The sequence below is a fragment of the Ursus americanus genome, chromosome 22 (genome assembly GCF_024610735.1).
Source record: "Ursus americanus isolate L20-20 chromosome 22, mUrsAme1.1.p, whole genome shotgun sequence".
Taxonomy (NCBI): Eukaryota; Metazoa; Chordata; class Mammalia; order Carnivora; family Ursidae; genus Ursus; species Ursus americanus.
The window spans coordinates 15,421,876-15,439,491 of NC_142148.1; the positions used below are offsets into that span (position 1 = coordinate 15,421,876).

The 17,616-nt window shown below is 54.9% G+C and overlaps 1 protein-coding gene across 4 annotated transcripts in view; it reads left to right on the forward strand.

The window, feature by feature from the left end:
- RIMS4 (regulating synaptic membrane exocytosis 4) overlaps positions 1–17,560 on the forward strand; it is a 62,043-nt gene extending 44,483 nt beyond the window's left edge. For 2 of the 4 annotated variants that reach the window (XM_087853546.1, XM_045804705.2), the window contains exons 3-7: positions 9,315–9,427; positions 9,714–9,815; positions 10,432–10,571; positions 13,117–13,321; positions 13,521–17,560. In XM_087853546.1, coding sequence (XP_087709672.1) covers positions 9,315–9,427; positions 9,714–9,815; positions 10,432–10,571; positions 13,117–13,321; positions 13,521–13,573 — 613 coding nt within the window. In that variant the 3' untranslated portion in view covers positions 13,574–17,560. Of the gene's footprint in view, positions 1–9,314; positions 9,428–9,713; positions 9,816–10,431; positions 10,572–13,116 lie in introns of all 4 variants that reach the window. The other 2 variants (XM_087853547.1, XM_045804706.2) reach the window with 1 other exon arrangement.
- Positions 17,561–17,616: the final 56 nt, after the last annotated feature.

The following is a 17,616-nucleotide window of genomic DNA, read 5'->3' on the forward strand; positions in this document are numbered from 1 at the left end:
CTTTGACTCATCCATTTCTCTCCCTCCCACCCCCCTGGTGAGGCCACTCATCACTCTTGCCTGGATGCACGCAAGTCTCCCTTTTGGTCGAAACTCCGTAGTCTGTCACTCAGCACTGATTTCCGCTGATCCCTGCCAGCCTCCCCCATGCCTCGACCATGTGCCCCCTGCGCCAGCTCCCTGAACCTCTTACGCTGCCCTCTGTCTCCCCTGCAGGTCTTCGCTTCCTCTACCTGGCGCTGCCTTTCCCACCTCTCCTCGCTCTCCACCCTCTGACTCATTCCTCCTCCAGATCCCAGCTCAGAACTGGCACACAGGCTTCATCGCCTGTGCCAGCTCCGTGTCATTGATAGTGGCTCCCTGGAATGCTGTGTTGGGAAGGGTTCTGGAGCCTCGTCCAGCCTTGGCAGGAGTGTTGAGCTTGATTAGCAATGTCTGCCCCAGGTGTGGACGGAGGAGGGGGAACGGCAGGGGCTGTCCTTCCTCTGGCTGCATCAGTGGCTTCCGTGGCCTGTTCTGGCCACCACAGCACCCTCCACTCGGTCGTAATTGTCTATCTGTGGGTGTCTACCTGTCCCGCTAGACACCGAGTTCAGTGCCTGCCCAGCCTAGGACCTGGCCTACAGGTGACGTTTTGCAAATTTTGGTGGATAATGGGTAGGTGCTATGAGCAGAAGCACACCCACGTTCCACTCCTTCCCGCCCCTCCTCAGCCTCCATCACACAGAATCGGGGACCTGGCATCCTCTCTGGGTCCCAGAAGCTCTCAAAGCCGGCTCCCAGAGCTCCACCTCCTCCTTCCTCTGTTCCTCGTTGTCCTGAGGTGTCTGGGTCACTGACATCCAGCTCCTTGGGCGTCTGGGTCACTGTGTCCACAGCCCTGGAAAACAGGATGTGTGAGCTGGCGTGTGGCCACTGCACCTGGGCTCAGGGTCACGTTTTTGCCGAGGCTGTTTCCCTAATCACCAAAGGCCCTGGAGGCCCGGTGGGTGGGTGGGACCTCCTTTCTCTTGCCCACCTCTGCTCTGTAATGGTGCATGCCTGAAGGACAGACTGGGACTGGATGTGGCTGTGGGCTAGGAGACAGGGGGGTTTGTTTTCTTCCGTTTTGTAAGCTCTAGTATTTATGGAACATTTGACTGTGCCAGATTGAGTTCTCAGAAGTTCATCTCGTTTAGTACTTAGAACAGCACTGAGGGGTATCCTGTCGTTTATTCCTGCCTCACCAAAACGGAAACCCAGATTCCGAGAGGTGAAGAATTTATCTCTACAGCTAGCAAGTTGGGGGTGTGGCGGGGGGGTGGTGGCAGGATTCAAATCCAGGCCTGCCTGGCCCCGCCCGGAGCCCGGACTACAAACCCCAGTGCTCTGCTCTGGGCAAGGGGAAGGTTTCCCCAGGGCGTGTAGACACAGGAGAGCAGAGAGGTTAAGCAGGTGCGCTCTGGAGCCAGACTGCCAGTCTCTAGCAGAGTGATCTTGGGGTTATGTAACATTTCTGTGCCTTGGTTTCCCCTTCTGTTGTTTATTGGATAAATAAAAAAGTAAATCAAATCCCTGGCATCATGCCCATGAGCCACACTCATGTGCTTGGGGGCAGGTTTGGAAACATCTGGATGCTTGAGAAGCCGGTCAGGACTGTGGATTCTGTGTCTCCCGGCGTACAGTCGATTGTGCGACACCGCTTGTTTTGAAAACGTGAATTTGTTCCAACACAGTGGAAGTATTAGGGAATAATTTGAGCACAATACAGATTTCACCTTTGCTCAGGTGGGTTTCTCATCCATGAAACACACGAGGGGAACGCAGAAAACTGCACCCACACGGGAATACACTAAACAGCCCTGCAGCTGCTCCCTGCTGGATGTCCCATCCACAGCTCCTGCCCCGTGTCCTGTCCACACCGGGCCTTATGATGTTCTATCCCGTTTCAGACAGCCCTTCTCCTCCACTAGGTAAAGCACCGTAGTTATTGTAGTATATATGCATTTCTTAACCATTTAATGTGTATGAAGACTGTGCTACTGTTTTTTTTTTTAAGATTTTATTTATTTATCCGACGGAGATAGAGACAGCCAGCGAGAGAGGGAACACAAGCAGGGGGAGTGGGAGAGGAAGAAGCAGGCTCATAGCGGAAGAGCCCGATGTGGGGCTCGATCCCATAACGCCGGGATCACGCCCTGAGCCAAAGGCAGACGCTTAACTGCTATGCCACCCAGGCGCCCCTGTGCTACTGTTTTTATTATGTTCCTGTCTTTCTTGTGTGTGTATGTGTGTGTGTGTGTGTGTGTGTGTGTGTGTGTGTGTGTGTACGTGATACTGACATAGTGTTTGGGTGGTGTGCCCCTAACCCTATTTTCCGCAGAAGCTCTGTGATTTCTTCTGGAAGGATTTTGCCCTGCAGAGGGATTTTTAGGAATGTCTGGTTTGCATGACAGCAAACTGTAGTGTCGTGGAGGCTCTGCAGGCCTGTGGGAGGGCAGATGGATGGGAGGAAACATGGGGGCAGACAGTGAATGGAAGAGCAGAGAACCCATAAACTACTAAAACCTTTCAGAGCCACATAACCTATAATCACCATGAGGGCTGTGCAGCCTTTTAATTTCGAATGCAGTCGAGACAGGTGATCCGTCCAGAAAAGAGAAGAGTCAACCCCCAGGTAACCCAGTTACTTCTTTAACTGTCGAGAGCGCAGAAAAACCAGGAGCCAAACGGAGCTCAAAGGTTAATAATAAAAGACAAATGGGTTTCAGTTCCACAAATAAAACTAACAAGATTTGAAATGCAGGAAATCTCATTTCGCCATTAACACAAAATAAAAGGCCAGCGGCCCACGGGTTGTAATCCTGTTTCAGGCCTGTGCCTCTACCCGTGTGGCTGGCGTGTGTCCTCAGGAGGAACCAGCTGCTGCAGCCCTCCCCCCGTCATCCCCCCATTGTCCCCCCATCGTCCCTAGCCCCCCCATGGCCTGGGCTTGGTCTCAGGCATCCAGATGTTGTACTTCCAGACAGGTCTGGAGTCAGAAGTGCCATGGGTAGTGCCATGGAGAGGGAGAAGAGGCTCTCCCAGGCCAGACAGCAGGGGCCAGCATTTATTCATCCGGCATATAATGTGTGCTGGGTCCCGTGCCGAGCACCCTGCCTGTGCGATCTCACTGACTCTCCCCAACAGCTCAGTAAGGTGATTACAGTTTATCCCCATTGCATCCATGAGGAAGCAGCAGCTCAGAGTGGTTACAAAACTTACCCCAGGTTGCACAGCACTGGAATCCAAGGTCTGTCTTAGGCCAAAGTCCAGTCTCAGCCACTGTATTTTCTCAGTCTGGGACCAGCTGAAGGGTTTGGCAGTGAACATTTATTGAGTTCCTACTGCATACAACGCATGGCCTAGGTAGTAGCATATGTCTGGTATTTAATTTAGCAGGCTCTTTCCCACCCCTTTGTGAATGGACCCTATGAACAGAGATTTGTGAAACTTTGAAAGCTGGTACAGCACAGGCACCCACGGATGGAATATTGCACACTGTCCAAGAGGGAGGTGGGTATGGTCTTGTGTGTAAATGAGAAGAGTTAAGCACAGAGACACCAGCAGCTTGCCAGAAATCACACAGCAAGCAGGTGACCAGTGACTAGAACCACCTCGGACTCTACGTCCTCTGCCTTTTGTCTTACTCCGGGGAAGACCCCGAAGTGGAGTGAGCTCTCTGATACAGTCGGTCCTCAGGCCAGCAGGAACCTGCCACTGCTTTCTTCTTCCTTCCTCCAGCCCCATGGAGGATGTGATAACCCGTTCAGGGTTTCTGGGGTGTCTGCCTGGTTCCTTGGCAGCCGGCGAGGCACCCTGGGATGGGAAATCAGGCAGCCGCCCAGATATTATAAACAATTACTGCTAATTACCAGGCCTGCCAGTTCCCCATTGTCTGCTCACAATCCCACCAGGAACTGAGGAGCAGACAATGATGATGTTGGAGGGACCTTTCAATTTCAGGCTGCAGAAGGCTCGCTCTGCCGGGGAGGCTGCGCCCTTCGGTGACTTGGAGCCCAAGAGGCACCACCGTTTCTTGGGCTTTGGGAGCCCAGACTCTCCTTACAAAGTGGAGCCTGGACCCCAAGATGGCCAGGAGTGTGGGGTGGAAAAAAGACAGGGCCGATGAGGAAGGCCCATGTCACCAGTCGTGAGAGAGTCTAGGCCTTAGCTTTGATGCTGTTAATTAAGGATCTTTGCAAGAATAATAGGTACACATTTCTATCCCTAGATATTTAAGTTATTTTCCCCATACTTTCTCTGTGAGACTGTTGCATAATTGCTGAGATAATAGATTCAGAAGCCGGACTGCTTGGATTCAGTACTCCTCTGCCTGTCTTGGTTTGGCCCTCTCTCTTGGGTGCGGCAGGAACATATGCTTCTCTTGGGCTTGGAGGGACACACAGAGCCTCAGAGACACGGGGTCACTTGACAAGACACCAGGCAGCCATTTCTGCAAAGCATCATGCCCTTTTCTTAGCTCCACCCAATAGGAAGGATGAGCACAAGTCCCCTCTGTTTGCAGATTCCCCAGGCCTGTGTGGGGGTTCCCCTCGGGTCTCAGCACCACCAGCCCCGCCCAGGGACCCAGACCTTCCCCGAGGACCCTCCAGCATCCCCGCTGTCCCCTCCTCCCCCACTTCTGCTGCTCCCTCAGGCTGGGGAGTTGTCGTTTGTTTATCTGGGGACAGGACAGCCTGGTTTTTGCACATATCCTTCTAAGTCTCTTCCTTCTTGGATTTGAAACTCAAAAGCCAAGAATCTGACCGGCTTGTTCGTTGCCTTCTGGGTTATCACTTGTCTGAGGCTACTGCCTGAATGGAAGAGGGTGGCAGGGATGGTAGGAGATCAGGAAAAGGAAAAACTCTCAGGCTACAATGTCAGATTATCATTCTGCCATCAAGCCTGCCAGTAACTTAAGTAGAAACAGAATTTACTGGCATGCCGCTCAAGTACCTCACACGGGTGGGGGAGGAGCGTGACCAGCCAGGACTGGGGAGCTGGTCTGGGGCTCTCAGCGAGGGCCACACACAGGGCTCAGTCCTCATGACTTTCCGTCCCTGGGATTCTCTCTTTTTGTTTCCCAGAGTTTTTGTTTGAGCTTGGGTCTGGTGTCTACGCCGTGGGTCCATCAGCTCTGGCCAGGGGCCAGGGGCCCTGTATTTAAGTAAAGCCGGTTACCATAACTGGCCTCTTTAATCAATGACTGAATGACAACGTTTGTCTCTCGTTCATGCCAATTTTGGTGCAGGTGTTTCTGGTCGTTGGGCCCAGGCTCCCTTTTTCTTGTGGCTTTTCTTGTGGCCTAATGATGAAGACCATCATTAGGGTCTCTGATAGGGGAAGAGAGAAGGTCATATACGAGGTTCCTAATTGTGGTAAAATACACAGGTTTCCAACTTACCATCGTAACAGTTTTTTTCCTTGAAGTAGAGTTGACACAGTGTTACGTTGGTTTCAGGTGTATAACATAGTGATGGGACAGCTGTACACTATGCTTGGTCACCGTAAGCCTTGGTACCATCTGTCCCCATACGGCGCTAATATCACTGACTGTATGCCCTCTGCTGTGCCTTTCATCTGTGACTTACCGTTCCATAACGAAGCCTGAGCCGCTCCCTCCCATTCACCCCTCACTGTAACCATTTTTTTTTTTTTAGAGAGAGGAGGGGGGGTTTGGGGAGGGGGCAGAGGGAGAGGATCTTAAGCAGGCTTCACGCCCAGCGCGGGGCTCAATCTCACGACCTGAGATCATGACCTGAGCTGAAATCACAAGTCAGATGCTTCACTGCTGAGCCACCTGGGCGCCCCTGTTGTAACCATTTTTAAGCGTGTCGGTTGGGTGGCATTAAGGACAGTCACATTGTGCAACTGTCACGACCATCCACCTCCAGGACTCTTCATCTTGTTAAAGTGAACCCTGTCCCCATAAAATATGAACTCTTCATTCTCCCCTCCCCCTCAAGCCCCTGGTGACCATCCTCCTGTCTCTGAATTTGACTGCTCAAATATCTCATATAAATGGAATCACCTAGTATTTATCCTTTTGTGAGTGGCTTATTTTGTTTAGCATAACATCTTAAAGATTCATCTCCGTGTGTAAAATATGTCACAACTTCCTTCCTTGTTCAGGCTGAATAATATTCCATTGTATGTACAGACCATTCATCCACTGATGGACACTGGGTTGTCTCCACCTTCTGGCTATTGCAAATGACTCTTCTGTGAACATGGGTGTACAAATGTGTCTCAGAAACCCTGCCTTCAGTTTTCTTGGCATACACCCAGAAGTGGAGTTGCTGGATCATATGGTAATTCTATTTTTAATTTTTTGAGGAACTGCCATCCTGTTTTACATAGCGGCTGTACCATTTTACATTCCCACCAACAGTGCAAAGGATTCCAATTTCTCCACATCCTTGCCAACACTTGTTATTTTGTTTTCTTAATTTTATTTTGTTTTTGATAGTAGCCATTTCAATGGGTGTGAGATGGTGTCCTGTGAGCCCTGGCAGTTTTTTTTTTTATTCTTCTTTTTCTGCAATGCCCGTGCCTGATTTAAGCTTTGATTGCTGAGGCCTTCATTTCGAAGAGGCAAACAAATTTGTCAGCCACACAAAGAGCCGGGCCACCTCCTCCACAATTGAGGCTCTTTTGTTTTAGAGATCTTTACTGATTTTGATAGCTGACCATTTGGGCCACTTGTCTTTTCTCTTCCTGTGCTTTGAATTCCTGCTCGTATGTTTTAAATTCACCAAGAAAGAGCAAGCCCTGAACCCCTAAGCCCCCATCCTTGACCCCAATAAAAGCAGAACCCCTGGTCTGTGTGCTCTCTTGCGCCCCCCCCCCTTCTTCACTGTGTAGCCCCAGGTGTGCTGTGCAATGTCCCAGGACTTGTAGGTAATAAGCCTTCATTTTTTTCAAAGTTTCCTGATGATTATTGCTGAAGGGCCTCTTGCAATCATAGTAAGAACCACAAGGCTTGGTCCAGTCCTGACATTGGTTTGCAGAGGGGAGATGTCTGTGGCAAGTGCACGGTGGCCCCACTGAGTGCCCCAGGCATTTCTAGCTTTTGGCATTACTGTCGATAGGCTGACACTGGCACAAAACAGACGGCATGGGGGTTGGGCCTGGAAGTGGCCTGTATCCCTTCAGCTCACATCGGCCACACTTGGTTACAAGGCTGGGAGACAGATCGAGCTGTCTCTCCAGGTGAAAGAGATGAACGCAGCATTCCCCACGCTCAGAAAAGCAAAGCGGGCTTCCGGAGCCCACCCCGCATCCTGGGACTGGTCCTGGACAGGGGAGGTTGTTGTGTGCCGTGGCAGCTGTCTGAAAGGTGTCTTCCACAGGCAGACCTAGGCTCAAATCCTGCCTCTCCATCCTCTCACTGTGCAACCTTAGGCAAGTGGCTTTCCCTCGCTGAACCCCAGTGTCCTTGATGTTAGCTAAATAAAATCATGCCCGCTTCCCTAGAACCCACTGCAGGAGTCACACCAGAGGGTGTGGCCCATGAGGACAAGACTCGAATACGCCCTAGAGCCCAGAGGGGTGCTGGCACATAGTAAGCCCTTGGGACTGAGACACCCAACCTGAAATAGGTGGGTCAGGGACTGGGTGTGTCTTGTTATATTGTCCTCTCTTGTCATTTCTTTGGGAGCAACACTCTTCCCCAGCAAAATGGTAGGTTCTTAGTGTACAGGGTCTTGTCTCGGGAAAGGCAGACCAGTGGTTCAGAAGCAGGAGGGGACATCCGTGTGGAGTGGATCCCCAAACCCCACCTTCCTTGGAAGCACTTGGAAGCTTGTCTTGCTCCTTCAAGGCTGAGATCCCAGCAGGTTTCCGAAGAGGGGAGCTTTGGCGGCGGTGGTGGTGAAGGGGTGCACTAAGGCAGTGAACCAAGCATGCTGTGCCCTCGAGGCCCCAAGGAGGTTTCCTCCTCCTGCTTAGAGACCTCCCTGGCTGCTGTGGGCAATGGGGCACACAGTAGGCACTTGTCGAAAGTCCACTAGTGTTCTTGGGACCTGCCCAGGTGGAAAGTCACCAGGGATTGGCATTAGGAGTGTTGTATTCAAGTGCTGACTGCCCCGGGAGCTCTGTGGCTTTAGGCGGAGCAGGACCTGGGCGGCCTCATCTGAACGGTGGTGATAAATACGAGGTACCAACCTCCTGGGGTTGGCGCGAGGGTCAGATGAGGAAGTGGGCTGCCAGTGGTTTGCGCCTAAAGATGACAGTAATCATCTCATTTAATACAACAGACCTAGGAGATGGGAACATTATTATTCCCATTTCAGAGATGAGAGAGAAAAACTGAAATTGGCTGGGGTAAAATAATAATGATTGGTAATAATAACAGTTGTTATTGACTTATGGAACCACGAAAGAAATGAAGCATCTTGCTTCACGCAGAACTTGATCCGGGACGGCAGCACGGTGGCTCCAGTCTTCTGGCTGAGGTTCAAGTCTGGTGGGAAAAGAGAGCTTCTCACTCCCCGCAGTTCACACGAAGCTTCCTAGCCAGATTCCTGTGGGCTGAATCGGGCCACGCGCAGATCTCTGAGCCAGCAGTGGCCAAGGGAAGGAATGTGCTCATCGGCCAGCCTGAGCTCACACCCAGGCCCTGGCACCTGCTCTGCTCTGCTCCATGGGAATCAGTGCCTTGGGGACGGGACTCCTCAAAGCAGGTTTGAGGTCTCATTCCCAGCGAAGTGACCTTTGGGCAGCCCCGTAGCAACAGCACATGCAGGCCTCTGAGGCTGAGCCACTGATCCTATGCATCTCGAATGGTCAGGTGCAAATAAGTCTGCTGGGGCTCTTGTTAAAAGGCAGACTGATTCAGCAGGTCGGGGTGGAGTGGGGTGCAATTTTGTTCCTAATATTAGCTCCTGGCGATGCTGCTGGGCTCTGGGCCACACAATCAGTGTCGTGGCACTAAGCCACAGGAGCCAGGCACTGGTAAGCGTCACCTCCCACACTTCTTACAACCACCCCAAGAGGCAGGTACCATCAGACCCATTTCATGGAGGTGGAACCTGAGGCTTGGTGAGGAGAGAGGCAAGAGGATGGTACAGGACACAAAAGCTAAAGCCCTAGAATTTTGGAGTCGAAGTGGAGACTTCAGGGCCATGAACATGGAAGGAGGGAGAGACAGGACAGAGCTCTGTCTGAGGCCAGGTGATGGATGTGGACAGAATCCCCAGGGACTGAGGGGCGCTCTGGAAGTGACGGAGTCATCAGAGTCCTCAGTCAGCTCCTGGGAACATTTGGTTTTGTCTCATCTTTTCTCCTTGCAGCCTTAACTACGGGGGAGTTTGCCTGGCATCAGACGCGCAGTTCAGTGACTTCCTGGGCAGCATGGGGCCGGCGCAGTTTGTGGGCCGCCAGACCCTGGCCACCACGCCAATGGGTGAGTGCCCCAAGACCTGTTCCAAGAGGGGGGGAGCGCCACAAGCCCTGCGTCTTTCCTATCGCCCCTTCTACCTTGGCTTCCTCCACGGAGCACCCAGCTTAGAGCCTGGTCTGCACCTGCCGCCCTCAGCGGAGCCCGGGCAGTCATGTTGGAGTTGTCTCTGCTCTTGTTTTGGGCTGGGAGCAGGGGAAGGGGGTTTCATCTCTAAGTAGAGAGGAGGGGCTGAGCCTTTGGGTGAGCTGCTAAGCCACTTCCCAGTCCCTTTGCTTGGGGCCTCTTGCAGGGGATGTGGAGATCGGCCTGCAGGAGCGGAATGGCCAGCTCGAAGTGGACATCATCCAGGCTCGGGGACTGACGGCCAAGCCAGGCTCCAAGACACTGCCGGGTATGGGGACTGCCCTTCCTTTTCTGCAAGGCAGGGGTGGACGTTGGGGAGGAGGTCCTGAAGGGTATCTGGGTCTAGAAGAGAGAAAACTGGGCCCAACTACAGGGGCACCCCTTTGTCCCAACTCTAGTGACTCCCATGGGACTAGTGGTGTAGGGTTTGTTCTGGGGACGCACTTGAGATTGTCCGTTGACCTTACTGGTCTTCCCCACTGGTTTGAGCTTCTGGAGGACAGAAGCTTTCCTGTGTATGGCTATAGCCCCATCTGTGGGGCTTGGCACAGACAGGCTGAGCGAATGTGTCCATGATGACTGTGGAAGCCAGGGAAGGGGTGAGCAAATCAGGGCCTGAGAGAGGAAAGAGGTAAGTGCAGAGTGAGCAAAGGCGGGGAGGAGGCAAGCAGGTCCCCCAAGGGGGTGGAATAGGTCCCGCCCAACACTGGCTACACCCCATCATCCGCATCTACCACCTCACCCACCCCTGCGGCCGCCTCCCCAAACCCCAGGGAGGGGGCAGTGTGACCCCTAGCAGTGGGTGGGCAGCCTCCCTCTGCTGTGCCATGTACCCACCATTTGAGGGCCCGATTGGAAGTCAGCCTGCTGGCCTCTGTCCTCAGCGGCCTACATCAAGGCCTACCTGCTGGAGAACGGCGTCTGCATTGCCAAGAAGAAGACCAAAGTCGCTCGCAAATCTCTGGACCCGCTGTATAACCAGGTGCTGCTGTTTCCTGAGAGTCCCCAGGGCAAAGTCCTGCAGGTGAGGGGCCCTGAGGGGGTGTGCGCGCATTTCCCGAGGGAGAGGGGAGCGCTCCGGGGGAGAGGGGAGGTCTCCGGAGGGCCTCTGCTGGAGGAAGTAGAACTCTGTGGCTGAGCTGAGCTCCGTGGTACAACTTGGAACAGGTTCCTTTCTGAGCCTCAGCTGCTTCATCCGTAAGATGGGGGTGCTTGTGTTACCTCCAGAGAACATTACTGTGACAACGAAGTGTGTGCTTTGTGCAGGAAATGTGTTTTTCAGTTCGGCCCCTAGTGAGCGCTCTGCAGTGGCTGCTGCCATTGTTCTTGTTATCACTCACCGTCAACACGGCCACCTCTGCATGCCGGGGCTTGGCCTGGAGCACAGACATCATCCACTGGGAGGCGTTGAGGCTCCAGAGAGGCGTGTGGTCCCCTGGCCATTAGGAGGGTCCTCGGGTGGACTCAGACGTGGAGCTGGGAGTAGCCGCCCATTGAGGGCATCGATAGGGCCCAGGTCGGATACCTGCAGGGACCGCGTGCCCGAGAGCTGCCACTCGGGCACCTCTAGCTGGTGCCTCCGAGTCTTGTTTCTAACCAGGGCAGGCAGAGCAAATGAGGGCAGGCTCTGAGCGTTCCAAGTTGCCAAGACAGCGGGACTTTCACCAAACTGCCCAGGGCTTGTCTAGGGCAGAATGTATCTGTGAGCTGTGAAATCAGTTTAGTGGCTCTCAACAAGTTTGTCTGCTTGTCTAATGGAGTGGGCTAGGAAAGAGAACATCTATCATTCCTAGTGAGGCAAGTCCTATTGGTGAGGCACTTGCTTCAGCTGGGAATCCCGTGTGCTCACTGCGTAATGCTGTAAAGGTCCTACTGTATATCCTTGTCAAAAAAGCTTGGGAAAAGTCTTCTAGCCTAGAGGCATGCCAATACAACGTAAAACCCCAGAAGACCATCTAAGGGCCACATCTGGTCCGCTAGGGGGAGCTCGTGCCTTCTGGCCTCTGGCCTGAGCGTCTTTGGAGAAGCTCCAGAGAAGGGCCCTGTGTGGGATGTGGAGAGGGTGGGGCGACAGAAATCTGAATGGGGTCCTTGCTGCTGAGCTCTCTGACTGACGTCAGAGCAGGACAGACCCACTGGCAGCATACGTGAGGCCCGAACGCCCGTTGTAGTAGTTTGCCAGGGCTGCCGTAACGTAGTACCACCAATTGGGTGCCTTACACAATAGAAACTGATTTCTCGTGGTTGTGGAGGCTAGAAGCCCAAGATCAAGGGATTTAGTTTCTCCCAAGACCTCTGCCTTTGACCTGCAAGCGGCCGCCTTCCCACTGTGGGTCCTCGCGTGGTCTTCTCTGCACACATGCATCCCTGTGGTCTCCGTGTGTCCCAATCTCTTCTCCAGTGGGATTGGATTAGGGTCCCCCTAATGGCCTCATTGAAATCTAAGGCCCTGTCTCCAAATACAGTCACATTCTGGGGGCTAGGGCTTCAACATGAATTTTGGAACACAGCTGAGCCCATAACCCCCGTTGAAAATGAATCCACCCATGCGCTAGAGGTGGGCTTCTGATCAGGTGCCCAAGGAGCCCTGAAGATTGGTCAGGTGAGCCGCCTCGGGCAAATGATTTAACTTCTCCCAGGCTCCGTTGAAACAACTGGAATGGGAGCATTTTGTAGGGTTGTTAAGACAGACTCTTAAGGCCAGTGTCGCTTTGGGGCAGTTCCTGACAGTGCAGGGTAGCATGGGCTCATGCTGTTCTCATCGCCCCCCCCCCCCCGCCCCCATGTGCTTGGGGAGCTGCCGAGAGTTTACAGGGAACTTTCACATCCACTCCTTTCATCCTTACCCACGAGGTAAACTGGGGATAATTTCATTTAGAAACAAGAACTCGGAGACCCCGGGATGTTAGGTGCCTTGCCCACACCACCAAGCCAGGACTGGGATTTGAACCTACGAGTGTCTGACCCCGGAAGGTGGGCGTGCACACCGACAGGCTCTACGGAATCACTGAGCCAGCCCACCTTTGTAGAGGGAACGGGGTTAAAACCTGAGCCACAGGAGAGCACACGAGGGTCCCGCAGCCACAGGAACCCCCCAGCTGGCTGCTGCAGGAGAGCGTGTGGACCACACAACAGGGAAGGCACTGCAGAAAGGAGTCTGTCGGAAACGAGGGAGCTAGTATCACACCGCGCATCTCTCAGCCACTTGTACAACTTTGTTTCACGTGGGGGGTTTCCAAGGTCTGGAAGCGAGGCCCTGGTGGGGGCTAGGAGGGGGACCGGGCAGGGGACTCACCATGTAGGGTCAGCCCTCAAGGCTTGGCGTCAGAGACGGAGGGGTGTGGAGGGTGGAGTGGAGAGAGCTGGGTGGGAGGCGGGAAGCCAGTCGCGCAAGCCAGCAATAATGGCGGCACTAGAGCCAGCAAAGTCCGGTCAGGCCTGAGCCATTTTAAGGCGGTAGCATCCACAGGACTCAGAGATGCCGCGGGCGTAGGGGTGACCCGGGGTCTGGCTCTGGGCCTGTGAGCAGCACTGGCAGGATCTGACCCTCAGTGTCTCTTGCCCCGCAGGTGATCGTGTGGGGGAACTACGGGCGGATGGAGCGGAAGCAGTTCATGGGTGTGGCCCGTGTGCTGCTGGAGGAGCTGGACTTGACCACCCTAGCCGTGGGCTGGTACAAGCTCTTCCCCACCTCCTCCATGGTGGACCCAGCTGCGGGCCCCCTGCTCCGGCAGGCGTCCCAGTTGTCCCTCGAGAGCACCGTGGGGCCCTGTGGTGAGCGATCTTAGGGCCGGGGTTGGGGGGGGGCTCCCCAACAAGGCCTGGAGAACGCCCAGCCCCAACCTGGGACCCCAGGCCCAGGGGCACATTGAACAGAGGAGGACGGGGTTCTCCCCCACAGCGGGGAAGCAGAACGGGGAAACCTACCCCCCAGGGCCCCTCCTCACCCCCTCTTTGCCTCCTACCCCCTAAGACCTTCCCTCTCCCAACGGGATTGGCTGCACTTTTGGCTTGGCCAGTTCTTGACCTGGTGGATGTGGCTGCAATCCGGAGAAAGGAAAGACTGAGGTGGCAGAGCAAACCATCCTCCTGTCCCAGACACTGTCCGACTGCTCCCCCTTTTTGCCTCCTCGGAAGCTCGCTGCCCGGAGCCAAGTCCAGAACCCAGCGGCCATCTCCATGGTGCCAATTACCAGCAAGTGTCTTTCCTGCGGCACCGGGTTCAGGCAGCTACTCCTGCCCCAAAGCCGATGGGGCAGCTTTGCAAGGATCCGGAGCCAGCTCCGGGGGGCCCAAAGCCTCCCACTTGAAGAGGAGCTCGGCCTCCCTCCGCCTGCCCGTGGAAGGAGCTTTGCCGCAGCCTGTCTGAGTCCATCTGTCTGTCCCTTCCTGCCTGCCCCTCTTCCGGTGGCTCTAGGAATTGGGGTCCAGCAGGGACCAAAGGAAAGGAGGTGGTACCCTGGGCTTGGCACAGACTCCCAGGGTGCCTTGCTCCGTGGGATGGCAACAAGCTAGTTTGGAATGGTGGACTGGAAAGAACTGGGTCATCTGTGTTTTGGTGGAGGAGCTGCGGGACCCTGATTTTTGAGAACCCCAAGTCCAGAGAGCTCACCATCTCTGAATTTTGGGGACGCTGGACTGGAGAGGGAGTCTGAGCAAAGTGGGGATTGGGACTGGTGGTGCCAAGGCAAGGGTTTCTCAAATAGGAGAATCCCTCCTCGTTGGATGAGGTCAAAGGTCTTGTCTACCCCTCTGCCTCCAGGCTAGGGGTCTGGGGAGGCAACAGAGCTTCCCTATTTTAGTCTTTTTAAACAAACCATCCTGTACTAAGGGCAGAACCCACTGCCCCGGCCTCAACTACCTTGGCTCATGAGTGTAAGAATCGGGAGATTCCTTCTCAAGCAGGCCTGGGTAGCTGCCTTCCTGGCCCGGCCCTCCCCGAGGCCTACGGAAGCCCTTTTGCATGCTGGGAGGACACAGGCTGGCCCCTCTTTATAGAAGCACATTTCTGCCACCTCCCCCTGGGAGGCACCCAGCAGCCCACCACCCCTCATTACCCAGTCCCTGCTGTGTAGGGCGTAGTCCGGGTTAGCTGGGTAGAGTTAGTGTTCCAGGCCCTGGGGCCTGTTCTTAGCTTGCATATAGTCCTTACAGAGTTCCAAGACGGGTGGAGAGGAGACGGCGGTCTCCTCACTACTCTGGGTCTGGGCCTGGAGCCTGGGTCATGCCCTTCTTCCTCTGCTCTCCCCCCCCATCCCCAGGGTTGTAGCTGGAGCTGCCCCTTATACTCAGATGTTCTGATGTATTATCCTTGGTACTGGTTTTATCTGTGAAGCACTCCTGAGGGTTGTGGGCCTCGGTGGAGAGGCCTGGGCTCCATCGGACAACGTCATCTTCCACCGGGATGCCCAGCTGTGTCCAGATCCGCCTTGTCCTTGGACTCACTCTAGGCTCTTGACCAGGCCATTTCTTCCACCTGAAACCCCTTCCGTCCTCTCCCCCACCCCCTCCTCTCCGCCCATTTAAGCCCTGGGGAGCCTTGAACGTTCTGGATGAGTTATATCGCCTCCATGGAGCTTCCCATGCTGCACTGGGAAGGGGAGATGGAGATGCCCCTTTCTTTTATCGATGAGCTCTCCCGAGCTTCCTGGGATTGTGCTGGGGCAGGAGGCAGCAGGGCTCTGGATGGCCTCCAGTCTGAGGCCCAGAATCAGCCCCTCCCCCGTTTGTTTTTTAACCAGTGTGATTTCTCTGCTGTTCGTTTATGACTCACCATTTGGAATATTTTGAGCCAGGAGAGCGCCTTCTCTCTCCAGCCGTCGCTGCTCTGGTTGTTCAGGGGTAGCTTTTCAAAGACGGGGCAGAGCCTGGCTGTCCCAAACAGAGGGAGAGAGGGCTTGGTGCCCACCCCCCCAACCCGGCCCGAGCCTACCCTCTGGTGTCTGCACAGCCTTTATAAAGAGAGAGAGCGCGCTCCAAAGCAATAACAACATCCTGGGGGTGGTCACCGAGGGCCCCCCTCAATGACTTTCTTGTTTGTTCTGTGAAATCTCAGTTCACCTCCTGGTGGGGTGGGGTGGGGGCTGGAGCCCTGTTTCTTTGTATAATTGTTGTGAGCACGTGCCCTGCTTCCAAGGGGCTCTGACCATTTGGTGCAGGAACCACTGTCTGTCCTCACCAAGAGATGGGGGTTTGGGGAGGGGCGACTGTTCTCAGTATTAGCTTTGGGGAACCTTCAAGCCCAGCCCATCCCTCCTGCTTCCTGATCCTTTGTCCACTCTCACTCCATCTGGAGAGGAGCAGAGACGGGGAATTGTAGGGATTTGGGAGCCAGGACCTGGCGTCTATAGGGGCTGATTCTTTTTTCAATCACTGGGCCAAAAGTCACATGCAGGGGTACTGTGGGAGGAAGTCTCCATTTCCCTTCGCCAGAATCCGCCTTTCATACAGTTGGGAAAGGGCCTTTGGGACCATTAATGAAGTCCATTTTACAGATGAGGACCGAGGCCTGGTAAGGCCTGCCTCTGGGATCACCTGTGAATTCACTGGCTCCCCCAGCCTGGGCCTCCCCCCACCCCAGGCTGAGCTGGAGCCAGAGCAGGACCAAGTGAGGCCGCCATTTCCTGCAACACTTCCTCCTCCCTTCTCTCTGTAGAGCCTCCCAGCAGCCCAGAAAAGATGGGCAAATTGTAGCCCCTCCGAGAAGTGAGGCAATTAAAGCCCTGAATCAGGAAGTGGCTTGCCCAAGACCCTTCAACAAATGATCAGTGGGGACAGAACAGGGGCTCTGTCCTGCTTCCCTTCTTCCTGGGACCGGAAGCCACTGCCCAGGCATGTCTGCCGTGATAAGTATTTGTGGCCTTTGAGCCCTGGGCCCCCAGCCCCGCTTGGTTCCATCTCCGAGGGCCCGGGTTTGGGGGAGAGGGCTGCCCTAGACACTTAGCTTTCCTGGGGTCTGGCCCAGCCGACTGAGGGTGCACAGGATTTGGTCTAGGCCTCAGTGTCTGTCTGGGTAGGGCTCCCGCTGAGGGAGGTGAGAAGCACCATGTCCTGCCTGGGGCTGTGTGGGAGTGAGGCAGCCGTGGCACACCTCATCTTAAGCCTCACAAAACCTTCAGAGGTAACGCTATCCGACCTTCCTGTAGTGCTTTTCAGACTTGCTTTCAAAGTGCTTTTATGTCAAGTGTACCCTCCCAAGAGCCCCTGGGCAGTAGAGGGGCCCAGTATTATCAGCCCTGCTTTACCGAGGAGGGAGCTGAAGCCCTGGGAGGGAGGGCACCTGCTGAGGTCCCACCGTGGGGTCGGGGCTGAGCCGGGACTAGAACTCAGTTCTCCAGCAGTTGAGAGCTGTATGAGGCGGTGAGGCAGATCGTTGAGGGGATGGTTACACACTTCACAAGCTGGTTCACCATCCAGTTCCTGAAACCAGGAGCTCCTGGGCACCCCCCAGTGCTGAGGCGGCGCTGAGCCCCCCCCCCCCCTTGGAGCACAGCTGCTGCGTCACGCAAGGCTACCTGCATTTATTTATTGAGCAGCGGCGCTGTGCCCGGCCCAGGGGACCGAGCCCCCTCCCGTTCCCCTGCAGTGCTCCCCTTAGCTCTCTGGGAGGGCCCCTTGTCTGTATAGCAGCACCTCGGAGTGGACGGAAAGCTGCCATGTCCATGAGCTCATCTGACTCACAAGCCCTGTGGGGGAGGCAGGCTGTGCCCATTGTACTAGCTTCTGTGAGGGCGAAGTGGAGACTTGAACCCGGGGCCCCAGGCATCCCATCTGGAACCCTTTCGCTCTATGGCTGCCTCCCAAGGGGATGGCAGGGAGGCCGGAGCCCGGGTCCTCGGGCTGAGGGGCCTTTCCATCCACCCACGTTTCCCTCACTCCCTCTCCGGGAGCTGGAGCTGCTCGGGACTTGGGGGAGGGAGGGTTTCCGGGGCCCCTGGGTTGGCGTGGGTCACGTTGCATTGTGTTCATGACCATGTAGCTCATGTTGAAAATTAAAGTTTTTGGCTTTTCTAACCTGGCTCGCTCTGCTTTGTGCTGAGAGGTCTGTTGGGGAACCCAAGGGTAGTTGG